Consider the following 27,537-nt stretch of genomic DNA (forward strand, 5'->3'; position numbering starts at 1 on the left):
ATATGTTGCAGCTGAATGTTCAATTTCAGAATAAAGGGTAATCCAGGCCAAACTGCTACTTTGGTGTATGTCTGTCTTGAGTGGGTTCATTTGTAGCTTAGGTTTGTTGGTTTTAACTTAGTTAACTTAGCAAGATGTGGCCAGTGTTCATATGAGTGTGTTCACATTGAGAGCGCTTGAATGTGTGTGCGTGTGTGTGCGTGTGTGCGTGTGTGCGTGTGTGCGTGTGTGCGTGTGTGCGTGCGTGTGTGTGTGTGTGTGTGTGTGTAGGTGTGTGTGCACGCACCAGCCTTCATTAGAGTGCAGTGCCATGGATTGAGTGGTGTCAGAGCCCCCTTGAGAGCTACAGGATGTTGGCATGTATGCTACTGCATAACTGAAAGCCTATCATCTGAGAGAGCAAGAGAGTGGGAAAGAAAGAAAAAGAGAATGAATGTGTTTGCGCAAACAAATTTAGTAATTCTCTGGTCTACATAATGAGTTGTGTACATTATCATTTTGACTTTTTCCCTTTTTATGCTGTTTCCCTTTTTCATTCATTGATCACAATAATCATCTATTGATTTTTTTCCTCACTGTCTCTATTTTGACGAACACAGAGCAGCATAGTAAGACTCCGAGGGCTGATGTTCTTACTTTTTCTTTAATGGAATAATATGTGCACATCAGCCAGTGTTTCTTGTTCTGCTGTATGATGATCGACTCTGTAACAACAATGAGAAAAGGAGCAGTATAGTTCAGTTCAGCACCGTCTGAATGCCTGTTCTGCTTTTTTTGCCATCTCTAGTTGTATTCAGTATGTATTCAGACTGTATGAGCATTGATGCACTGATGCATTCATAGCAGAAAGAAGAGCTAAGATGCTGGTTTGGCAGGCTACAAGTGTAGAAAACTCCTTGCTCTATGTTGACAGCAGACACCTGTCAAAAAAAAAAAAAGAAAGCAAGTGTGTCTTTTGTGTTAAAATTTTTATTTACCTAGAACAGCCTCTTTCCTTCTATCTGTGTGAACACACTGAAGTTCGGAGATGTTTATCTGGTGTTTGTGATGCAAGAGGTTGTGGCTGTTTAAATTAGAGCTGCATGTTTGAGTAATCAGCACAGCAGCCTGTGTGTTAGACAGACCATGGTACAGTAGGCCTTTTATTTTAATTAAATGATTAATTAAAGCTGCATCGCTGAGGACAGACTTCTAAGCACTGTCAAGATTTCAATTTTGTGTTAAATATATTCTAAAGGCCAGACCCCTTAAATCTCATGGGCCAGAAGCAGGCAGCGAGCCGTGAACATAAGCACAGGCTAACTTCTAATGATAAGAACACAGAATAAGATGAGGTTCCTTAAGCACAGCCATTGGATTAGGCTATCAATCACTGAACTCTCTGGGGACATGGCAGATGAGACAAACAAACCCCATAGAGATAAAGCAGAAAAATGAACATTATTGTTGGATGTTTCTTTCTCTCGTTTTTCTTCTTTGTATACACCATTTTATCTTTCTTTCTCACTCTATGTGTGTTTCTGTCTGTCCCTTTATTTGCTGTATAAATTAGAATCCACAGTCTTAAGGGTGTGGAAATTCACAGGCAGGACATGCTAATAGTCTCACAAAAATACATGTTCAGTAATGAGCTCACTTTAAAATCTCATCCTATGATTGCTTTAAAGTTCTGTGTGAAAATATTTTAACTTTAGACATTCAGACACAGGTGTTTCCTGTTCACCCTAATGGTTTTCAGGGCGGTCGTCAGGGCTCTGTGTAGGCCACGTTAGTTTTTCCACTCCAATATTGGCAAACCATTTCTTCATGAGCCACCCTTTTGAGACATTGTCATGCTGAAACAGGTTTGAGCCCCCTAAGTTCCCTTGAGTGGTAATATAATGCTACAGCACAACAGAAGATCTCCTGTACACAAATCTGTACTTCGAACTTTGTGGAAATACTTATGATAGGATAGCGATATACTGTATCACAACCAGGTTTTACAGCCAGGTTTTAGTGTATATAACTTTTCTGCTTTTCTGCTTGTGACCTCACCTCATTCATACAGCAGTTCTGGTTTGTTTGGTTTCATTCTCAGCAAATCACCAAAAGTGATATATAAAAAAATAAAAAAAAACCTGTGGGAGCAAAGTGATCTTTCACTGTAAAAATAAATGCCATTGGTAAACAAGCGTTGCGAGCTAAAGGAGAGTGGGTCAGGAGCTGTTCAAATATAAAAGAAAAAAAAAAAAAACACTTTTATATTTCATGCTTATTCTACTATAACATGTCTTTTACAATGCGCTGCACACCGGTGTAAGCACATGAGCCATAATTTATTGATGCAATACAGCCTTGCAGCGTCTTCATGCGCCCGCACATTCATTTTCTGTATAGCAGCCAGGCAGAGGGAAATTGAAGGCCCTTTGTGAGTCTGTGCTGAAAGGCTCAGAAATCAACTTGACCATTTTCTATAAGAGGATGTTAGTGCTTAAAGCATAGCCTTTTCCTTTTCTGCCGACAGCCGGCAATATTTTGCGTAAATTTTGTCATTCCTAGTGCCAACATAAAACATTCTTCTCAGTGATTGATAATTTTTCTTGCATTCTGACCCATAGAGTATATGTGTCCCATTGCAGTACATCTTCATCTTCCCATCTTTCTGCCAAAGGTTTGACCCGTGTTTCTATATTACATGCAAATCAGAATGTGTGGACAGGAGAATGATGTGCGTATCTCCTCCACTGTGGGTGCACAGTGACCACAACTAGGGCTAACAGAGAAAAAGGAGTTGACTACAGAGATGTTCACAGTCAGGATGCACTGGGTACCCACAGAGCAGCATGGCCTTTTGCAGATTTTGAACAGAAAGCACATGGATCCAAATGCTGAATTATGTATCTTTCTCAGTCCACCAAATCGGAATTGCTGGTATTAGAAACTGAAGTCCTTTGCTTCCACATTCTGAAGTCCACATTCTAAAGAGACCGTACTTTAAAATGAATATCCTTTTGTTTAGTTTTTTTTTATAAATTAGCAATCCTTTTTGTAAATTGATCATTCTATTACATATCTATAAATCATCTTGTATGAATAGCCAAAACATTTTTTTTTTTTTTTTCATGGTGTTTTGGATTGCTTTAAGATTTATTATATCACCCAAATGAGGAAGGGGTTCCCTTTTGAGTCTGGTTCCTCTCAAGGTTTCTTCCTCATTCATCCTAGGAGTTGTTCCTTGCCACAGTCACCCCAGGCTGTTCATCAGGGATAAATACACATCATTCACTTTAATACTTAAGTTCTGTAAAGCAATTGTAAAAAAGTGCTATAGAAATATACTTGAACTTAAATTTTCTTTTCAATGAATATTTAGGCAAGGTCTGTTATGTAGAATTGTAAAGAAATTAGGATGGAAATGAATTACATTATTAAATAAAATTTAAAAAAGAACTTATTACATTTTCCATATGTATTTACAGTGTTCACCAGAATGATAATATGGAAACCTATTGTCTATATATTATATTATATAACTAATACATGAAAGGCAACCCAGCCATTAGGGTTACACAAGCCAGTGCACTCTTAGTGCCGGTCCCAAGCCCGAATAAATGTGGAGGGTTGTGTTATAAAGGACATCCAGCGTAAAACATGTGCCAAATCAAATATGCGGATCACAAATCAGAAATTCATACCGGATCGGTCGAGGCCTGGGTTACCAACGACCGCCACAGGTATCGTTAGCCAACAGGGTACCGGTGAAAATTGGGCTACTGTTGGCCGAAGGAGGAGAAGGAGAGGAGGAAGATGTCTACAGAGACTGCAGGGAAAGGAGAAGTGGAGGTTTATGTTGGTACTATGATGGGTAAAGGGAGAGAGGTAGCTGATATGATGGAGAGGAGAAAGGTAGATATGTTATGTGTTCAGGAGACCAAGTGGAAAGGGAGTAAGGCCAGGAACATTGGAGGTGGGTTTAAACTGTTCTATCATGGTATAGATGGAAAGAGAAATGGTGTAGGGGTGATTCTGAAGGAAAAAGTACAGTAAGAGTCTAGTGGAGGCGAGGAGAGTTTCTGATAGGGTGATGAACATGAAGCTGGAAGTTGAAGGCATGTTGATAAATGTCATCAGTGCCTATGCTCCACAAGTGGGCTGTAAGATGGAGGAGAAGGAAAAATTCTGGAGTGAGTTAGATAAAGTGGTAGAAGGTGTACCTCGGAATGAAAGATTGGTGATTGGGGCAGATTTCAATGGGCATGTAGGTGAAGGGAACAGAGGTGATGAGGAGTTCATGGGTAGGAATGGCTTTAAGAAGACGAATGTGGAAGGGCAGATGTTGGTAGATTTTGCTAAAAGGATGGAAATGGCAGTGGTGAACACTTATTTTAAGAAGAAGGATCATTAGGTGACGTATAAGAGTGGAGGAAGGTGCACACAGGTGAAATATGTTCTATGTAGGAGATGCAACCTGAAGGAGATTGGAGACTGTAATGTGTTGGCAGGGGACAGTGTAGCTAGATAGCATCAGATGGTGATCTGTAGGATGGTTTTGTAGGTGAAGAAGAAGAGGAGGAGAGTGAGGACTGAAAGAAGAATAAGATGGTGAAAACTGAAGGAGGAAGACTGTAGTGTGAAATTTTCTCTGCAGTAGTGATAAGGGAGACAGCTAGAAAGGTACTTGGTGTGACATCTGGAAATAAAAAGGAAGACAAAGAGAGGTGGTGGTGGAATGAGGAAGTGCAGGAGAGCAAAAGAAGAAAGAGGTCGGCAAAACAGAATTGGGATCGACAGAGTGAGGAGAAAAGTAGGCAGGAGTACAAGGAGATGCAAGAGCAGGTAAAGAGGGATGTGGCGAACGCGAAGGAAAAGGCATATGATGAGCTGTATGAGAAGTTGGACAGTAAGGAAGGAGAAAAGGATTTATATCCATTGGCCAGGCAGAGGGACAGAGCTGGGAAGGATGTGCTGCAAGTTAGAGCAATAAAGGATGGAGATGGAAATGTGTTGACTAGTGAGGAGAGTGTGTTGGGAAGATGGAGGGAGTATTTTGAGCAGCTGATAAACGAGGAAAATGAGCGAGAGAGAAGGTTGGATGGTGTGGAGATGGTGAAGCAGGAAGTGGATAGGATTAGTAAGAAGAAAGTTAAAGCAGCAATTAAGAGGATGAAGAGTGGAAAGTCGCTTGGACCAGATGACGTACATGTAGAAGCGTGGAGATGTTTAGGAGAGATGGCAGTGGAGTTTTTAACAAGATTGTTTAACAGGATTTTGGAAGGTGAGAGGATGCCTGAGGAATGGAGAAGGTGTGTGCTGGTACCGATCTTTAAGAAAAAGGGAGATGTGCAGACCCGCAGTAACTACAGGGGAATTAAGTTGATCAGTCACACCATGAAGTTATGGGAAAGAGGAGTGAAAGCCAGGCTGAGATAAGAGGTGACCATCTGTGAGCAGCAGTATGGTTTTATGCCGAGGAAGAGCACCACAGATGCATTATTTGCTTTGAGAATGTTGATGGAGAAGTATAGAGAAGGTCAAAAGGAGTTGCACTGTGTGTTTGTGGATTTAGAGAAAGCGTATGACAGAGTGCCGAGAGAGGAGTTGTGGTATTGTATGTCAGGTGTGTCAGAGAAGTATGTGAGAGTGGTGCAGGACATGTATGAGGGCAGTGTGACAGCAGTAAAGTGTGCAGTAGGAACCACAGACTGGTTCAAGGTGAAGGTTGGACTGCATCAAGGATCGGCTCTGAGTCCTTTCCTGTTTGCAGTGGTGATAGGCAGGTTGACGTACGAGGTCAGACAGGAGTCTTCATGGACTATGATGCTTGCGGATTATATTGTTATTTGTGGTAAGAGTAGGGAGCAGGTTGAGAAGAGCCTGGAGAGGTGGAGGTATGCGCTGGGGAGAAGGGGAATGAAAGTCAGTAGGAGTAAGACAGAGTACATATGTGTGCATAAGAGGGAGGGCAGTGGAGTGGTGCGGTTGCAGGGAGAAGAGCTGGAGAAGGTGGAGGAGTTCCGGTACCTGGGGTCAACAGTGCAAAGTAATGGAGAGTGTGTTAGAGAAGTGAAGAAAAGAGTGCAGGCAGGGTGGAGTGGGTGGAGAAGAGTGGCAGGAGTGATTTGTGATAGTAGGGTATCTGCAGGAGTGAAAGGGAAAGTTTATAGGACTGTGGTGAGACCTGTGATGTTGTATGGTTTAGAGACAGTGTCATTAAGTAAAAGACAGGAGGTGGAGCTGGAGGTAGCAGAGCTTAAGATGTTGAGGTTTTCGTTGGGAGTGATGATGATGGACAGGATTAGAAATGAGTTTATTAGAGGGACAGCGCATGTAGGACGTTTTGAAGACAAGGTGACGGAGGCGAGATTGAGATGGTGTGGACATGTGAAGAGGAAGGCCAAGGAGGAGGTTTATGGATGTGGTGAGGGAAAACATGCAGGTAGTTGGTTTGAAAAAGGCAGATGTAAAGGAGACAGATGATCCGCTGTGGCGACCCCTAATGGAAGAAGCCGAAAGAAGAAGAAAAAGAAGAACTATTAAATGAAAGGCACTAGTATTATCAAGGTAAAACTATGCTTCAGTGGCATTGAACTGGTCAGATAAAAGACATTACAGCAAAATGCTTTAAAAAACTTGTTTTATATTGTTATTTATTGTTAAAAATTTCATTATTTGTTGGTATATGGAACTGCAAGAATAATGTTTGTTTCTCTTTTTCTTCTTCTTTCAGCCTATTTTGTTCTGTTGTTATGTATCCAAATCACTTCCTAAACCCCATATTTGTTACATGTATGAGTTGAAGTATTACATTGTTCAGGATTCTTGACACAGTACTGTTGCTATATACATCAATGTAACAGACAGCACAGAGTGGGTAGGGATGTTCATTATGATCCTGTAGGTCATGTTTAGGTGGATTACCCTAATTGTTTTTCTTTGGATGTTCATTCCTTGTTTCTCATGTTTATCCGATGCTTACATTTTCAAACTCGCCATGTCTTATTTGATTTCTGTGTATATCTCACTGTGCTTAGAATTATTCATCGAAACCACAGGTGCTACGTGTGTGTCTTACATGAGTGCCTCATGCCGATTGAACCAACAATAGATGAAACAGGAAAAATGAGGACAATGCTCACTGGTGCAACGGCCTCCTACCAGTGACCTAAGATAAAAACACATTTACAGTGTAACTAGTATTGTGAATTTAGGAGACAGCCATAACCTTACCTCTGACCTTAAATCATCCCACAGCACTAGCTAAATTAATGTTCTGAGATCCACAGCCAGACCTAGATCTTTATAAATGGTCAGGAAACAAGACACAGTCTGCCTACTTTCTGTCACAGATTACACCAGAAATTACAGACAGCTGCTCTTCTGAGATACATACACAGTCACAGATGAAATATCATCAATAATCATCTACAAGCCTTATATCAAACAGTCAAAACACACTACTGACATCGGTTCCAGACATAGCCAAACCCCTCTACTGACTGTGATAATGGTCATAACTGTTGAGTAACATTAGAAAACAGTCACAGGCTGATATCAGGAAAGAGCAACAACCCAACTAGTGACTAAAGATTTAATACCATAACCACTGACCTGAAATCAGGAGCCACAACCCAACAGCCCTTTCATTTTCTTTGTGCAACAGAGGACACAAAAAATTCAGTTAAACTTTTATTATTATCATTAAGTATGTCCTCTCTGGTGTGACCACTGCTTCCAACATCATGCCCAGATAAACTCAAATTCAGATGAAGTAGTTATTGAGGATGAATTATTATTATTATTATTATTATTATTATTATTATTATTATTATTATTATTATTATTACCCCTTTTCTGCCATATTTGGTCTTGAGGCTTTTCAGCTTCTGAAATGATTATTCACACAGAAATAGTGTTTGGGCTGTAATGTGGGCGGAGTTGGAGTCGTTGGGCATTGCTCATCCGTTTCTAATGCAATTAGAAGCTTCAGTAGTTTCTCTGCAGTGCTCCGGAGGGCAGTGAATGTGACCCACACTTACACTCAAATCCCCAAGCTTACGTTTGAGTGTCAGCTAGCAGAATTGCTAAGTGTCCCCTGACTAAGTTGACTGTAATTCATGTCAGTAGATTACATGGCTCTAGGTGTCAGTGATTGCATGTTTCATTGGACGAGTGTGCAGAATGGTATTAGAGGAGATAAACTCATCACTCGGTGAAGGTGAGAGGATGCCTCAGCTCTGCAAACATGCAGATGTCTGTCATGCCAACCATTGATACTTGTGTGATTGGTATTGCCCAGGTTTTAAAAAATAAATGTTTATTAGAAATGTGTGTTGATCTTTCTACACTACTGACTTGAAATTAGATCAGTGAAGCTACATCTCCTAAACTGATTATTTCAGAAGCATGTCCTCTGTTCTTTGTAATAAACATGTCATCTATACTGCTGAGGATTATATTATGTTCTCTGTGTGATTAGTGAGGGTCATTTAACATGAAGGAGAAAGCTGGGCTTTGCATGTGTTCCTGTGTCTCCACACTGGACATTAGTGACACTGGAGCTAAATGAGGGGAGACAATGTCTCCCACTGATCAATGAGGCAAAGGCCTGCCAGCTAACTGTGGTTAAATCTAATGTGATAAACGACTCCATCTGTCACCGATTTTAATTCATTCAGGACACTGAGCCCCAAGTAAATAAATAAAGGTTGTAACATTAGAAGGTACAGCACTCCCCAAAGTTCTGACACTGAAATGAAATATTTGTGTATGGGTCTGTAAAAGAGAAAGAAAAAAAAAAAGAATGACTGACATGATTAATGCTAATGAGAATCATTTTGCTCTTAGATGAGGTATTGTGCTGAGATCATTTCATCCATTTTAGATATTAGATGCTTCTAAAGGGTATTACATGTTATGAATGAAATATTAATTTGCTCATTTGTTGTCTGTTTGCATTCATTCAGGCAGTGCAATTCGTCCCATTGTCCTGCGTGCAGTGTCAGCCATAGCCAGGGCACTCCCTGGTTTTCCCATCTTAGCCACTGGGGGCATTGATTCTGCTGAGTCTGGCTTACAGTTTCTCCATGCTGGTGCTTCAGTGCTACAGGTAATTTTACTCTCGATATTTACTGTTTTTAGCTTGTAAATTAGTTCAAAACCAGAAAAAAATTTAAATAAAAATAACACAAGATATCAAATCAAATTTCTATGTTAATTTACGACTATATTGCATTTCATTATAATCCATCTTAAAGTATTCTGGAAATAGATCTCTTTCATGTAGACAGAATTTTCATTGGAAAACGTGGAGTTAAATAAAAATCTCTAAGCATTAAATGTCAAAGGAAGATTGCAAAGTGTTTTCAAACTCTCTGTATTCTCAGTGGGGTTGTGTCTAGTGAGTACTCACTTAGAGAATCTGCATGCAAATTGAATCAATGTGAATAAATGCATCCACTATTTTTAAAAGATGATTTAATGTTTCAGTAATGTCTCTCTGTCACCAACCTGTTAAGTCTCAACACTTGGGATCTGAGAGGCTTTTTTGCAATTCATCCAGAGACTCTTCTTATGAATTAAAAAGAAAATTTAATTAAAGTATTAAAAAAACGGCTCTTGATCGCATCATAATGCCTTCAATTACAAATTCACTGCCTTGAAAAAGCTTTAATTTGTATTTTATCTTGCAAAAAATATAGCGTTCTTTTTTTTTTTGGACCGATTTTTGTTCACCAGTGATGAAAGCGAATATATTCTTGGTTAAGTTTCTAGCTGAGGATTAGTGATGTGAATTCTGAGTTGGATGAGGATGTAACTTGGAAGTCTGCAGTTTGTTTAGAAGATGTGGCACTTATTCAGTGATGCTCAAAGGCCCACGGCTTTGTGAAATTGTTACTGCAAAATAACCAACACAGACAGCAGTAGCCTTTTATCATAGCCAAAGACTAAAAAATTACTTATGATGGTAAAATAGCACGCTGTCTTGGTTCTCTGCAGTGTTTTATGCTGGAAAAAAATTTTAACAAGAAAAATATATCATTTCACCACACGCCTTTGGAATTCTATATAAATAGTAACCGAGACATTTATTAAAAAATGGCAGTACAAGAATGCATTGTAATTGTATATGACACAATCAGGAAGTCTTGTAATGTGAATTGAAGGAACATAGTAGGCTTGAATGGGAGAATCAGGTTTTTTTGTTTTCTGGACATTTCAATGTCTGCTTCGGTGTTAGAGACATTCGTACTATTGTCTCTAAATACTGATTGATGCTACACTACATCACTACATATTCTTCTTAGAACAAACAATATAATGAAGTCCATTTATATCCTGTATTGATTTCTCTTGATTTCTCTCAAGATTGTTTTTTCACACGTGATTATTGAAGACCAGATCCCTGGTCATACATTTGAGGCAGCTGTTCACCAAGACGCATTTTGATTATCATTCCCTTTCACAGCACACAAGCTGCATTTTTGCTGCATAGTGTATGTCTAGTCCTGTATCCTGGAAAAGTAAATGTTATCCAATTTTTAATCAATAATCTTTAGTTGAAGATTTACCTAAAATTTGCTTATAGCCTATAGAGGATTTTTGAAACAAAGCACTCTACAGTGATGTTCTATCCATTAAAAATAGTTGTTTATTCTTTTTATTTCTTTTTCCCAAAGACACAAGTCAACCGAGGATGTTCTCCTTTAATAACAGCATCTCATTTTTTTGATATGTGTTCTCCAGTCTTAATGATATTGAAGGCAGCAACGAGAGCGAAATGTCAGTGTTGTTGTTTGCAAGTCTTTGGGGGCAGTGGAGCAATATTTCACTAATGACTGAATCCGTTTAATCTTAATGATCCGTGCTGCAATATCTCTTCATTTCAGTGCATGTAAACAGCTGTGAGTTGCAATAAAGGAGGCATTGTCAGGTAGCAAAAAATGACTTGTAGCCTAGAAAGCATTCGTAATTCAGTTTGAAATGGCTAAGTGTCTCTGTAGAGAAAAAAAAAGATCAGAGAGGACAAAAGCAAGCTTTTAACAAGCAGCATGTTCCACAGTTAAGATATCGATTGAAGAAGCACTCCAAGCAGTGTTCCCATAGATGGAAACAAAGGGAAAAGGTTACGCTTAACCTTCAATTCACAAAATCTAGTAAATGTGAGCTTACTGGATTTTAGTGGCAAAAGAAAGTAACGGAAGTTCTACCTTCAGTAACTTTTAAAAATTTATTCATCTCTGTAACCCATATCTGATGTCCAGTTGTGGCACCACATAGCACTCAACTTTTACCTATGATGCCATTAAAAAAACAACAAAAAAACAAAACAATGGCTAATATCCTCAGGCATATTGGGCATTATGCTGTAATCAAAAGGACAAGAGCTTCATGCATAGTCATTTTAACATTTGGATGCCAAGCTGAATTAATCCCTGTCTCTTTTGGGAAGACAGCGTTCTGCTAAATGCCAGAATTTTTTATCACTGGATATAAAAGAGCTGACAAAGAGAGAGCATGTGGAGGGATCTAAAAGCATCTGAGATCTCAGAAGGAGTTGAAATCAATGCCCAGCCACAGTTTTCCGAGTGGATAAAAAGGACCTGCTGCCTCAATTGCTTGGAAACCTCTTAGAAATTCTCGCTTTGATTTATTTCAGGAGTCAGCGGCATTAGGATTAAATGCTCTGTTGCAGGGCATCTCATCTTTGATGTTCCCTACCAAATGAGAAGTGCGATTGGACATATTTTTACACTCAGGTCAAAAAGGCTTGGAGTTTACAGTTCTAGCATTGGGAAGATCGAGAACCTTATGTGCATTTTTTTTTATTATTTTTATTTTTATTCATAGTTCTTTAAATGAGGTTGTAGTGCATTTAAGTTACCGACACTTTATCTTTTTTAATACTAGATTGGTTCAGCCAAATATTACAATTTGTAAATGTATTCAAATCCAAGTTTAAATGATCTAATTAATCATATGGTCATTTGAAATGTTTGAAAACCCTTGTTTTGCTCTCTTTATCTCTGAAGTGCTTGACTCATTCTGCATTTTCTATTGTTGTAATTGTAGGCGTGAATAAATTACATATATTCGACATCATATTTATTTACATTAAATCAAGGTGAAATGTGATCAGATTGCATTGTTTATGGGTATTATGGGTATTTTTTTATGTGTTTTTTCTTTCCTTGATGTATTGTGTTGTGTCGTGTTGTTTTGAGAGACAGACGGCTGGTGCAGCAGACCAGGGTAACAAGTTTTATGCAAATCAGACTCCTAACGGAAGAATCCTGTATCCTCAAGCCATACATGGGCAGCTGGAATAAATGGCTCCATTATCTCAGCATGTGCCATTGTGACTGAGATTTAATTTTTAAATACACTATTCACACAGCACAGCCATGGTTACATTCCAAAGACTCTGGGAGGTTTGGGTAAATTTCTGATAAGAAATCGGTGGGAGGAGTCAGAGTCTTGTACCAGTCAGAAGTCAGCTGTGAACATTTTTGTGTAGCTGTGAGTTTAATCCTGTGAAAGGTATCGCTTAGCCGTCACGAGTCGATGTCAGATCGGTGATGCTTCGGGGAGATAAGCCTGTGTTATCTGTTGCTTTACTACTTCCCGTGGCTGCTGTCTGAAGTGGCACAGACATGGATACAAAGGCACAGGGTCACGTTCCTCATGCAAATTACTAGCGCTAAGCCCAGAGTATAAGAGCCAATCAAACTGGGCTCAAAATAAGCAATAGTATACTTGATTAGTTTCTTAAGCTGAGTTTTATCAGGCTCACCTTTTCACACAAGTATAAGGGAAGCATTTAATAGGTTTCTATAATGCTAATCTGTAGAATCTACTGCTTTAGCTTGTTATTTTAAGCCTAACAGTCAAAACTGACATTTTAATCTGTTCAATTTAATCATTAAATTGAGTGCTTATGTGTGTTGTCTTTGTGTGAGTGCATATGTGCATATGTCTTGGTGTGAATTGTATTTTCACCTCTTACTTGGGAACATATATCCACACAGGGGACTGCAATACCTTACAGTTTTGACCTTGTCCCCTTTAGGAACTTTTTTAATGGTTTTTATTTGGAATATGTATACATGTTTTATGTGTGGGGTTTTTGTGTGTGTGTGTGTGTGTGTGTGTGTGTGTGTGTGTGTGTGTGTGTGTGTGTGTGTGTGTGTGTGTGTGTGTGTGTGTGTGTGTGTGTGTGTGTGTGTGTGTGTGTGTGTGTAGGTCTGCAGTGCTGTACAAAATCAGGATTTCACAGTGATAGAGGACTACTGCATGGGACTGAAAGCTCTCCTCTATCTGAAGAGCATTGAGGAGCTGTCAGACTGGGATGGTCAGTCACCCCCCACTGTCCGTCACCAGAAAGGCAAACCTGTGCCCACACTGCAAGAGCTGCTGGGAAAGGTAAGTGACTAATGGCCATTTTAAAACCCTCTGCTACTGCCGATTACTCTCCCTCTAGCCTTTAGACCCATTTTTACCATTCTCTCTGCATTATTCTCTTTTATTATAGGCCTTTGACTGGCCATTAGTAGTAACACCAGTAATTCCAGAGCCGACTGTCTAGGTACTCATTAATGAAGCGTTGGCATTATAGCTGTGGACTTGCATCTATCCATTTATGTTACTTTGTTATTACAGGGCAGATATTCGCATAATTGCAGCTCTTTCCAAAGCACGATGTGGCTACTTCCATGGTAAAGATATTTTATTTAGCAGCAGAAGAGTTAGGCAATTGATGGAGAGCAGAGGTCAGTTTTTATGGCGCTGTATTACAGTACATCTGTGAACAGAAAAAAAGAAGGAAGCCTTTCAGGGAAAATTACCATAATCTTAAACTAATGAAGCGCAGGTCACAGCTTGTCAGCTAATAAAAGCAATAATAGCAGTGAAGAACCACAAATGTCAAGAGCTATTGGAAAGGGGCACCGTTTGCTATGAGATCTAATCTAAAATCTGAAATACAAAAAAAAAAGAGTTTTCTTTGAGTTGCAGGAAAAATAATTGGTTTACTTTTAAGGATGCAAGTGCCCCTTTCTCCTTTTTTTCCCTTTTAACTCAACATTTACATAACAATGGCATCACAATAAGTGAGTATCTGAAAATGAGTTTGGACAAAAGCACCCATTCCACACATCCATTGGCTTGTATTTTGCACGTCCATTCTACCTTAGGTAATCTGCCTTATTATTTGCCGACCACAGAAATACTAGGCGAAATGTAAATGAGGAAAACTTTAGTAAACTCTTTTTGAAAGCTGAGCATTAGAGGCCTTTATCAGATCACAGCATTCCTGCTAATATACCAGCGCAGGGACAGCTTTGAAGCCTGCATGCTTTCAAATGCACCAGTAGCGCATTCACAGTCTTTGACGGCAGGACATCTCACCAAGGCGACGTGCAATAGTTTAAATGCTAATGCCAGACGAGTGGCAGAGAATGAGGAAATAAATGAGCAGGAAACAGGCAATATCGAAGAAGTGATAAGTCTAAGTCATTTTCATGCCAAACAGGACATTTTTTTGCCAGAGTCGTTGGCACGTTGACAACAATAGCAATGTGGCACTGTGTGAACAGAGGGAGTGGAGTTTCAGATTGATTCAGTTTGTAGAAACATCAGCACAGGCACAGCTAGAGGCAGCAGACAACTGAATCCTCTCATATGTTTGAGAGTGTAGTGATAGACAGGATGAAAAAGCCACTCAGACCCTCACAGGGTTACTGTGTAGACCATGCCATAGGCAGAGCCTTTACATTTGAACTGAGCCAGTAATGCCCTTGAGTTCCCATTGCACCACAATCTCCTTCTGCTATTATAAACTCTAAAGTCAGTGAACTGCCACCAGGGGTCATGTCATTGGCCTTTCAGATGCCATTTTTCATTATTCCAGTTACTCCCTTTGTGTGAAAGAGGAAGAAGGACACACACACACACACACACACACACACACACACACACACACACACACACACACACACACACACACACACACACACACACACACACACACACACACACACACACACACACACACACACACACACACACACTGGCGGTTGACTTTAAGTCCAGATTATATAGAGCAGATGTTGTGAAATAGGCTGAGGGGCTTGAGATATTGCCTGTCAGCTCTTGTCCTCTATCAGCCCCTGCTGAAGCCCTGACTGCAGCTGTGATTGACAGCTCACCTGTGTGAAACTTTGCAGGGACTGAGAGAGAAAAGTATTTGCAAAGACATACTTCATCTACGGCATGAGACAGGAAAGACAAAAAATTGACTGTGTCAAACAAAAGCTTGAAAGTTGAGAGGGAGGGAAGGACATTTCCACTTTAAGTGCACCTGGTGGAGGAGAAGAGCTAGAGAATAAGTGAGCCGGCGAGAGAATATGAGGCAGGGTAGTAGGAAAAGGCAGTCTGATAGCTCTATAACTCAAGCTATGAAACGAGAGAGCGAGAGGCTGAGTGCATGTCACTGTCATGGCAATTCACAGGAATGGCAGTTGATAAAGGGGAGCCTAAAGCAGAGCTCAGCTAAAGACATATTTTCTCTTTCTTTGTTTAATGTAGGCAGTCAGAGTGCTGTCTCAAGCGGGCAGAGTCTGTGGCGAACGCTGCTAGCTCAAGGGATGAGCAGAATATCTTTGATGCCTAAGTGAGCTATTCCATTTGGGGTTTTCACACACAGTGGGCCAGTAGTAATGCAGCATGTCCAATAAAAAGCAGCAGATCTGAGCTCATTGTACTGCATGTGTAGCAAAGTGGTTTCTACTATCACTGCAGTGTGAACTGCAGGCTACATACTTTTTCCTACTTGAGGCATGTGGATGTTGCTACAGAACAGAAGAGCAGGAAAGCTGGTTTCCACTAGCCTAAGAAAGAGCAGTGCAGCTCACCAGTGTATGGGAACATGGAGGATCTGACATTGTCCTAAAGTTCTGCCTGCAACCATACAAGACCCCAGAGCTGCTGTCCGTACGCAGGATGGTAGAATGGGCATGCTGAGAGGCAGCCAGCAGGTGGGGGCATGGAGGCTCCTTAATAGCAGTTTGGCTGGCTGTGTGGTGCCATGCTGCCTGGCAGGCATGTGGTGGTAATGAAGCCTTCAGCCAGCCTGCATTCCCCGCCTCAGTCAGCAGCCACAGCTTGGCCCTCATGCTTTGTTAGGAATGGAGTAGCTGGAGCAGATGGTGTGTGTGTGTGTGTGTGTGTGTGTGTGTGTGTGTGTGTGTGTGTGTGTGTGTGTGTGTGTGTGTGTGTGTGTGTGTGTGTGTGTGTGTGTGTGTGAGAGAGAGAGAGTGACTATGATAGTGTGTAAAAAAGTTATGTATATGTTCACTCACCAAGGTACAGTTTATCAGGAACAACTCCATGCCTTCTCATGTGTACAATTTCCAATCAACCAATGGTGAACATAAAAACATGCAGATTCAAGTAAAATGTTGATTGATTAATGTAATGGTCACATCAGCCATCAAAACGGGAAAAATATGATCTTGATTTTGGCCATTGCATGATTGCTGGTTTGAGTATTTCTATAACTGCTTATGCTCTGTGATTTTTACACACCAGTCTCTAGAGTTTGACTCCAGAATGGTGCAATAAAGAAAAAAAAACATCCAGTGAGCATCAGTTCTGTTGATGGAAACAGCTTGTTGATGAGAGAGGTCAACAGAGACCCGTTTGATTGACAGAAAGGCTACAGTAACTCAGATAAACTCTCGGTACAATTGTGATAAGCAGAAAGCATTTCAGATTGCAAACCTTGTCAAACCTTGAGGCGGATGGGCTACAACAGCAGAAGACCTATTCAGGCTGCGGTGGACACAGACTCAACAACAGAGATGGGAATTAATACTTAAAAACAAATACTTTATTACTGTATTCAAGTAGATTTTTGTGGTATCATTATTTTACTTCACTATTTATCTTTACTTTTTACTTTCACTCATGACATTTTTAACACAAACATCCATACTTTCTACTACTTACATTTTTATACCAGACTCGTTACTTCAGTTTTAATCTGTTTGGTGACATGATCAATATTTTTTCTTCTAATTGCGCTGTTTCAGCTCATCAACCTACCATTGCTTATTGCATATTTCTTGTTGTGGCTTTTTCAGTCTACCATTGGTGTATCATTTCCTGGCTCTCACACACCACAGATGTAGGCTAGTTTACATGCTAACAACAAGCAGGGCAGAAGGCAACATGAAGTACAACTAACGTGGATGAGACAGAGGGAGTCAGTGATGTAAATGTGCCTAAAACAGACACATTCCTGATCATCATCTTTTCTGGATACATAAATGATTTTGTATTAATATATTAATATGACACTAAAACAGGTAGTAGCAATAACTACTTTCTACTTATGTACAAGTCAGAGCCCATACTTTAGTGAAAATGTGTAGTCAAGTACTTCAACATTTACCAGTCTTTTAAAACATAAGTACCTGTTCTTCTACTTGAGTGAGGGATGTGTGTACTTTTGTCATCTCTGTTCTTCAAAACTGGACAGCTGAAGAGTAGCCTGATGAATCTTGAATTCTGCTCCATGTCAACACGAACCATAAATGTAAAAGAATGTCTCCAACATCTTGAGAAATCCGTTGAAGAATTGAAACTTTTTTGAGGGAAATGCAGTTTCTAATTGGTATTACTGTAATAAGTGTCCTACTAAAGTAATCAGTGTGTGTATTAAGTATTAAGGTCTGAAACTGTAATGAAATTCTACACCTTCCATAAGATATTCCCACAACTGATGTCAAATCAAATCAAATCAAATCAAATTTTATTCATCACATGCACATACATACAGGGTACGACATGTAGTGAAATGTTTTATACGATGGTCCGGCATCAGGGAATAGGATGGGGGAAAAGAAAAGGAGGCAGATAAATAAGTATAAGGTATAAGAAAACTATATAAAATAAAATAAAAATAAATAAAATAAAATAAAGGAATATAAGGTATAAAGATATATAAAAAGATAATGTATGAAACAAATATACATATAAACAGTAAACAATGTGTAGTAAAAAATGTAAACAATAGGCAATTTGTGGTGGGTTGTCCATAAAGTGTCTGTGTGCGGTATGGTGTGGTGTAAGGGTCTGTAAAGTGTCCATGTGCAATATGGTGTGGTATGAATAAAATAAAAAGTGCACTGTGCTGTGCAAGTCCAGAGTTTAAAGTGTCGTGGTGCGAACGGTGAGATATGTTTTAAAGTGACGTGGTGCGAAGGTGAATATATGTACAGAGAAGTGTGATGATGATGGAGAGAGTGGGCCAGTCCTAGAACCTGGGTGTTTCCTGGTTTAAACACCGGATGGCCTGCGGGAAGAAGCTCCTCCTCATTCTCCCTGTGTTCGCTTTCAGGAAGCGGAAGCGTTTTCCTGAACGCAACAGAGAAAAGAGTCCATTGTTGGGATGGCTGAGGTCCTTCATAATCTTCCTAGCACTTTTCCATCACCGCGTGATGTTTTGATGATGATGATGATAACAATAATGACAGTGATGATTATTGTGATGACTGTCACAGGTGTTCAACTGGTTTAGGGTCTGGTGATTGTAAAGGCCATAGCATGTGATTTACATAATTTTTACAGTCAATAAAGCATTCAATGTGCCCTTATGTTCTGTAAACACTAAAAAGTCACACATTTTAGCTGTTTCAAGACATTAGAATGAACTACAGGTTTACCACAGATGCTTTGCAAATTGTACATTATTTGCTTACACAGGAAGAGTTTAACCAAAAACGAAAGTTGTGTCTCTCTCTTATGTTCATTTCTGGCCTTGAAATTAAATAAGTTGCACATTATCATCTTTTGCAGGGAGCAGTCTGTCAAGTGCCACTGTCTGACAGTGTGTTTTAAGCACAGTATTTCTGTATTATGTTAAGACATACTTCTTTTGGACTGCAAATAGAAATTAAAAAAATGTATTTGGAGGGCACTATAAAATATATAAATATGGTGTTATGAAATAATTAAAACCCCTGGGAAGGCCAAAAAAAGATAATTTTGACAGGGGCTCAGAGGTGAGAATACCTTACTAAAAGATAATTTTAGACGGCATATTATTTATCGCACTAAAATTATTAACTGCACTTATTTTAAGTGAACTAAAACAATAGAATTAGAGTTCACATTTTCTTTTGGTCAGAACACACACACACACACACACACACACACACAGTGACACCGTGCCCCAGTTTATAAGAAAACAAGGGGGATAAAAAAAGCAATCATGTGAACTGCACACAGGTATTTTAATAAAAACTGCTGATTAAAAATTCTGTGTAAACACCTGTGGCTCTGAATATGGAGAACTTTCCTTGTTTAAATACGGCCATAGCTTTACCTGCTAGGACCCACATTTGCTATATTGCAATAGGCTGTGAAACTGTGGCAAACTTTCAAACCCCAAATTCAAAGGTCCCACCTTTTAAACCATAATCCCAATTAAGATTATTTTATGTGATATATGGAATCGTTAGGGTGTGATGCTGTGAGTAGGCGAGGTAAGAATGTAGAAAACTGTTTAGAGAATTGCTTAAGTGCATATGAGATGTTAGAGGAGTCAGCAAGCCTCTGTCTTATTAGCCTGGCCGCAGTGAAGATGTACAGTTATTGTCATCGGTGTGGGCCTGCTGAACAGGATTTGTCTCCACATATTAGGCCCCAGAGACAATGCTGCTGGTTTTTCAGCTTGATGGGAACCCTCAACAGTTAGTGTGTTACCCTATATAGAGGAGAACTATTGGTGTATTGCATCCTATACTATAGAAAAAAAAAACGTTTTGTTTGTCATATAAAAGTTGACTATTTTCCATTTATGTGTAGGGATAACTGTTAGGGCAATTTGGGGGGAGATTTTGAAGTTACTGCTGAATGAAATTGTAATTTAATAGTGGGTTTGTACATAGCAGGGAATTTGAGAGGTGAAACAGGTTGCCCCACTTCTCTACCGTTACTAATTTCCTGTCTGCTAAATGGTGCTCTGCACTGACAGTTATTCATGTCAAGCAGCAAACCTCTCTCATTTATTATCACAGATGCACCCAAAGGGTTATTTGTTGTCTTTTCTACCTCACACCCTAGATTTACAAGTTTGCTTTGGGAGGAGGACAGAGCAAAGAAAAAACACAAAAGACAATTCAAACTGCTGACAGTTGTGTGTGTGTGTGTGTGTGTGTGTGTGTGTGTGTGTGTGTGTGTGTGTGTGTGTGTGTGTGTGTGTGTGTGTATCTGTGTAAGAAAGAGTGTGAGAGTGAGTGTGTGTACGTGGTTTGTCTATGCATGTGCGTGTTGAGGAAACATGGCATCCAATTAGGAGTCTGCATGGTAGCTGAAGGCATGGGCTTGGCAGACAGGGTATTCCATACCACCCAGTACCTTTCATTAAAGCAGACACAGCTCACCGACTCAGGCAACTTTTAAACAGAGGCTGCTGAATTATTACACAACAAATAGGGGCTATCATGCAGAACATCAGAAAAGCAGGGAGAGGCTGCTGTCTTAATGAGCCAAAGTGAGTGTCTTCCTACTTTGTGCCATGCCTACTACTGAGTTTGAAGAGTCTGATGTCTCACTGGGAATTCCTCCCCTCTCCTTCTGTCTTTCTCTTTCTTCGTGATCTCTCTCTCTCTTCGTGATCTCTCTCTCTCTCTCTCTCTCTCTCTCTCTCTCTCTCTCTCTCTCTCTCTCTCTCTCTCTCTCTCTCTCTCTCTCTATCTTGCTCTCTCTCTCTCTCTCTCTCTCTCTCTATCTCTCTCTCTCTCTCTCTCTCTCTCTCCCCCCTCCCTCCCTCCCTCCCTCCCTCCCTCCCTCCCTCCCTCCATCTCTCACTGTAGTTTCTTCTGATTGGCCTTTGAGCTTAATATACTTTTTCATGTCCCGTAATGGTTGCAGGCAGAGGACAGGTGAAGACAAAGAAAGTAAAACTAAATTGTGGGCGAATTCAGAATTTGTGCTGTCTGGTAGAATTAATTAGGGCTGAACAGTAAAAATGTAAGTTTTATCATTAATTATTGAGCACTGTTATAGTCTCACCCAATTATTATGCTTCACGGTTGTTTAGAAATTTCTTTCTTGGCCTCATAACTGGATATTTTGCTCTAATGACAAAGAGCTTTTAGAGAAGTAACAAGCAAACTATATTCGATTAACTTTTTTTAATGCGGTTTCGTTATTTCTGGTACAGCATCCTCACACAGGATAAGGCTATGTGTATATAATGTAATACAGTATGTGACCAACTAGTGCATGTGAAGATGTAGAAAATTTGGATTTGTTGCTCTACAAACAAAAATATGTCAATAAGATATCTCTAGATATCTCTATTATTAGCATCTACATGTGGATTTCTGTAAAGCTGCTTTTTGACCGTTTTTACTGTTAACAATCCTCTGACTCAGAATCAACTGGTTTGATTTAATCATCACATTACATTACTTTATGCCTGCTAAAAGCACCTTGTCGGGTTTCACTTTTGTCAGCTAAGAACAGAAAGCTGAAGCACCACCCCGCCCTCCCACAAGTTACAATTCTCTAAGCTTCTCTATACTAAACAAGCTTATACGCTAAAAAAACATTTAGTGAGGATGACTAATCTTTAGCACTGCAGTATAATGTATTGCGGATTTCTGGCAATTATATATTGAAACAATATGGATACTGAAACGGCTTTTGTTCGTTTTTGCAAGTAGAACGAAGGGCATTTCCGTTGTGCGGCTTCAGATAATGCTCTCATTAGGAGCTGTAGTAACTCATTCTGCCAACTCTAGATTTGTTCAGGCTTAAGGATACTTGTTCACTTTAATGGTGATGGGGCTTTTTGGATCATAGTTTTAGAAGAATTTTCAACACGAAAGCATCTGCAAATGCAGGGGGGAAAAAACAAAAAAACAAACAATATTCATAACCATATGTGTTTCAACTAGTTGGCCTGTCCTGCTGTGCCCTCCCACCAGGGAGGATGAAATGAAATCGAAGTGCTCGAAGTACACAAGCACAGCACCATGTCCTACTGCCGCAGCTGCTTGCCCCTTACACCCGCTATTTTCATGAATCGTCGGCCAACCCCCATCCTCAGCAGGCTGAAGACAAACTGCCATCCAGCCAACCTGTAATTCCTCTTGCCTCCTTCCTGGAAAGCAGCATGTAAAAACATTCATGAATATATGTTAATCTTGGGGAATCACGATGAGCAGGTATATCTGCACATAAGCACACGTTAGAAGATGCAGTGCTGCAGCAGAACCCATCGGTTGCTCTTCAGCTTCGGGTTCCTGCCGATGAGCAGCTGCGTGTGACGATAATGGGGTGACTGGGTGAAGCTCACATCAAATTACCTCGCCATGAATCGCACAAGATAGAGAGTGGATCGGGAAGAAGGGCTATAGAGGGAGTTGGGGAGGAGAGAATTGGATGAGGGAAAAGCCAGATTGAAAGAGAAGGCATTAATTTCACATTTGCATGGATTCCATTACTGTTGATCTTATTAGGCATGAGGCAGCAGTGCTGTGATCAGTCTTGTAGGTTAAATGGGGAGGGGGGTTTGGAAGGGGCTATTGCAGGCATTGAGCATATACTGATGCAGGATAAAGCTGAATCTTACTCGTGTGCTTCCTCTCGTCTTATGTTTGCTCACAATGCATGTATTATTTTGTCTATGAGAATAGATGCTCCCACGATGCACTATTAGATATCTAGCAATTGAATAAAAAGGACAGTTTTGCTGTGTCTACTTTAAACAATTCTGTCTCTCAGATGATAATAATTCTCTTTTACAGCTCTGTGTGATAATGAACACCTGTATTGGAGAGTATGATAAGTGCATATAGTTACAGTGTTTCTTAGCAGATCACCTTTTTGGAATATCATTGAGTGCAATAGCCTGCAGATACCACTTTGCATGAGCAGGGAATCCCTTCTCATTTCAACACGGTAAAACACTGAATGGCAGAGGAACGTTGTTGCAAATCAAGTGCACGATTAAAGTGCATGATACAGGGTTTTCAAAAGATAAAAATGACCCAGCGTGACCGGTAATAATCTTCATTTTCCCTTTTCCCTTTTTCTGCACAGTTTGTGGATAAAATAGAAGTAATTCGATGAATGGTGTTTTGTTTTTTCAGCATTAAAAATGCACTCTCTTTGGCCGTATATGAGCTGCTTTTCAGATTCATCCCTACCTGCAATGAAATGAGTAATGTCAGGTGGCTAGGCCTTTAAATCATTATATTGACAAAAGAATCTCACTGATTTTTTGGTCACAACTCCTCAGAAAAAAAAGGGCGCTCTGGCGTTTTAATGTTGGCAGGCCAGTGTGCTTTGAGCTTTTATTCGCTTCTTTCCAGTGTTTGTTTTTCTCTGATGCACTAATGAGGGAAGCAGCATTGATGCTTTGGCTCACATGGTATCTAAAGCCCAACGAAAGTGTAACCACCAGGGAATGCACATGACTGGATTAAAGTGAACTGAAGACGGATATTTAAATTTTAAGATGCAGAATGTTTAGTACAAACCTATTAAATTTAGATGAGTAGTTTACCAGCTTCCAATTCTTTTGAAAACACTAAAGATTTGTACATGTTTTAGTGTTATGGATCTTTTTTGTATTCTGTTTTTTTCCCCCATTGGAACATGTATTATGTTATTGAATCTGAGTTTGAGTAACTCTTCACCTTCCCAGAAATTGCCAAATTTTGGCCTGTATCTTGAGGAGAGAAATCTGGCCTTAGCGAACTACAAAGAGAAGCTAAAACATCGTAAAGACAACACACCTCCATCCAGTGCCTCAAGAATTAACACCCCGAAGAAACCTGTGCCGGCTGTTAAAGTAAGAGTTTATTTACACCTCTCAACCCATGATCTCCTGGTATTGCTTTTGAATGACAAGGCATTACAGTGTAAACCTGAAAGTTTTATTTTAGCCTTATGCACTGGATTGCACTTATTTGTCCTCTGTGGTCAGGATGTGATAGCCCGAGCTCTGAAGCACATTGGAGCATACCAGGAGCTGAACAACCAGGAGCAAGTGCAGGCTCTCATAGATGAAGAGATGTGCATCAACTGTGGAAAGTGTTACATGACCTGCAACGACTCTGGATACCAGGTGCTTGCATCCATCCACCCACACACGCACACACACACACACGGGCATAGTTGTAGGCACTCTCACAAAAACACACACCGCTTGAATGACTGTACCGACACAAACTCACAGCCCAGAGCCTCTGGCCATAACCTTTTCCCTTTTCACCCCTATCTGGCTCGAACGTGCATTTTTTTTTTTCCACCACAGCTACATAGCCGCTAGCTGCAGAAAGAGATCATTACCCTGCTTCTGCTTGTGCGTTTTCCGCAGCCGGTACTGAGTTGATTCCAGCAATCTCAAATTTTTACATTTAACATTCAGCTCAATGCTGAAACAAACAATAAGAAGTGGGTGATGAGTTTCTCAGGCCCACTCACCAGAGCCTAAAAGCACCTCATTATCCAGCCTTGTCTTCTAAGCAAAGCCACTGATGCATATGAGCATCTCTGCTTTGACTCATTGAGGAACATCGGATGGGACAGCTGTGACAGTTTTATTAAAGTATTTGTCTCCACTTTCTCCTGCTTTCTGTTGCTAAATAAATGTCTCCCACAATTTATCATAAGGGTATTGATGAAGTAGTGAGCCACTTTTATCAATGCAGTAATTGTTCATTGTGACACTCGTTGTCGGTGAACGGATCTCTGAGAAGGATTACATGTTATTAATGGTATCTAATAAAGGGGGGAGTTTATCAGCATAATGTGTCATGATCAAATAGGCGGCCCGGCATTAAATGCAAAAATATCACTCTTTAGCAAGGACTGTATTCCACAGATGATTGAAAAGGCGCTGGTGTTTCAAATGTCAATCATCCCATATAGTGTTTTACAAAACAAGTGCACTTGATGGAGATTCTGGGGTCTGATACTGGCCCATCATGGATAGCAAGGGTGGTAGTTCTGTCTGGCTGTGTTGAACATATGGAAGTGCATGTGTTGTTAAATGTCCATTGGTTGCTCGGTGGCACCCCATGCTGTGGGTATAACGATTCTAATCTAATCGTGTGTGTGTGCTCCCCTGTATCTCTGGTAGGCCATTACATTTGACCCTGAGACCCATTTGCCTGTGGTTCTGGACAGCTGCACCGGCTGCACTCTCTGCTTCAGCGTCTGTCCCATCATCGACTGCATCCAAATGGTTACCAGGACAACGCCCTATGTGCCGAACAGAGGCCTCACTCAAGCCATCATGCCTGTGTGTTGAATGAAAGAAGGGAAAGAGACAGGAGAGAGAGAGAGCAAGCACATGAGGACGAAGAATGAAAAAAAAAATTACCAAATGTCTACATCAGAGCATTGATTTCAGCACATAATTGCAGGGTGAAAAATGACCTTTGTTGTAAGGGAGGGGGGCGACAAATAATTAGTTTTGAAAAAATAATTGCCTTATATTCTGAAGCCAATTATCCAGAAATAATCACACAGGCAAAAAATACTTGCGCTATTTCAAAACAATAGCAGGGCAACTTGTGGAGTTCATTCACTCTTCTCTGTAAAGGCTGTACTAATGAGAATTAAGAGAGACGATTCATATGATGATGCAGGGAGCCCATGTCACCACTGCATGCTGCGTCTTCTAGCAAAACAGAGGGTCAAATGAGACATCGTTTAAAAAAAAAGGAAATCAGATACGCATGCGGTTGTAATAAAGACAGACAAACATTACATAATATGATGTGTGAATCATATTATGTAATCTTAAAATTATATATCTATAGACATTTATAACTTATATAATGTATTTTGTTGTCCTCTTGCATTCATTTTTACACCATGTACAAATGTTCAAACAAGCGCAGCTCCTTTCTAAGCTTTGATTAGTAAGTGTTCTTCCAAGAACGGGTTATACTGTGAATGTAGAAAGGTCACCGTTGACTGGTTCCAGATCATTAGATATGAAGACTAGCTGTGATTCATTCTAGACCCTAAAGGTCAACTCTGACCACTTCTATCTCAATAAATCCTCAATGCTCCGGGGTTGGGTGGCTCCACTGCAACTGTTCCATGTCAGCACTAGAAAATGTTACTGCACAGAAACAGGACGTGTCAGTGAGCTGTCACAAAGTAAAGGCTTTGAAAGTTATTTCATTTATTTGTCCTGCTGCAAACCGAGTGAAATGGTCATTTAGGTAATAGCTGTATTGCATTGTGTTGAATTTGACAATTGAAATATGAAATTGATTTGAAATCATCCCACATGTATCAGTTTTACCATGAATAAAAAAAAAGCATTTATCACAATGATGCTGATTGTATGGATGTTTCTGTGGTTTTGACTGGTTTGTTCTGCGTGTACGACGGTATTTATTTTGCCTTATAGTAAGAATTTCCCTCACATTGTTAACAGAGATTAATAAAGATTAATGATTTTATCCAGCAAATCTGCAACAAATACAGGGCAAGATTTCTCAATGGAATAAATCTTTATTATACTGCATTTTTATTATTTTATTATAGCATTATAATACTGTATCGACACTGAAATAAATATTGGAGTTACTCAAAAAATGTGCACATTTCTATACAGAATGTCTTAATTGAGTTGAAGCACAAATGACATAAGGTTCATGTGGCACATAAGTATTAAACATAAAAAAAAAAAAATTAATTCAGTTTTTATTTTTATTTTATTTCATATCTTTAACATTTGTGCACATTAACCAACTGAATCAATTACACAAAAAATTTTTGTTACTACTTAATTACAGTCAACACCTTTAATGGTTTCTAATAAAAGTTGAACTTCCATGGGGTAGATGCACATTTTCTCAGCTTTGCACTCAATCCAGACACCAAACTGAGAAACACAAAGAGGCTGACTCGAGAAAATATTACTGAAATACTTGATCTTTTAAAAGATTTCATAATACATTAACCTTAAAGCTAACACACAAAAGAGGTATTAAAGATAGCCCATCCATAATGCCCTAAATCAGAGGTGCGCAAACATTTTCCTATGAAGAGCCAAAAATCTAATTTGATTGAGGGCTATGGGCTGAAAGTAATTCATCAAACTGTATTATATTAAAATTTAAGTAGCCTTCATTTATGATTTAATAATATTTAGAAATGAATAAATGTACTCTGTAACCTGCTTAACTAATGCAGTTTTATTTTTTTAAGTTTTCCACTTCAATGAAACTAATAGTAGAATTAAAAAACAGAGAAACACTCTGTTATACTACAGTTAGATTTAGAAAAAAAGATCTGTGTCAATAGCATTTTTTTTCCATTTTTTCCCCCTCTTTTCACATCAGTAATAAGTAATGTGGCTTTCACACGTGATTCATAGCTTCCTGTTGGAGTGAAAAAAAGGAAATGTACATATGAGCTGCATGCTCCCACTCCAGGCTGGTTTGATTAAATGCTGGGAAGATCAGAAGCACTAGATGAGGCATATGAACACCGTGGCAGTGGGACTAGAGGAGG

General features: G+C 39.7%; 1 protein-coding gene across 1 annotated transcript in view; it reads left to right on the top strand.

Annotated features, from left to right (window-relative positions):
* Positions 1-26,349, top strand: part of dpyda (dihydropyrimidine dehydrogenase a) — a 139,977-nt gene extending 113,628 nt beyond the window's left edge. The window contains exons 19-23 of the mRNA XM_083550841.1: positions 8,946-9,088; positions 13,222-13,401; positions 23,702-23,848; positions 23,984-24,124; positions 25,142-26,349. Of these exons, the coding sequence (XP_083406967.1) occupies positions 8,946-9,088; positions 13,222-13,401; positions 23,702-23,848; positions 23,984-24,124; positions 25,142-25,312 (782 nt within the window). The 3' untranslated portion in view covers positions 25,313-26,349. The remainder of the gene's footprint in view (positions 1-8,945; positions 9,089-13,221; positions 13,402-23,701; positions 23,849-23,983; positions 24,125-25,141) is intronic.
* The last annotated feature ends 1,188 nt before the right edge of the window (positions 26,350-27,537 follow it).

This window comes from Silurus aristotelis (assembly GCF_946808225.1).
Source record: "Silurus aristotelis genome assembly, chromosome: 1".
In the NCBI taxonomy this organism is placed as follows: domain Eukaryota; kingdom Metazoa; phylum Chordata; class Actinopteri; order Siluriformes; family Siluridae; genus Silurus; species Silurus aristotelis.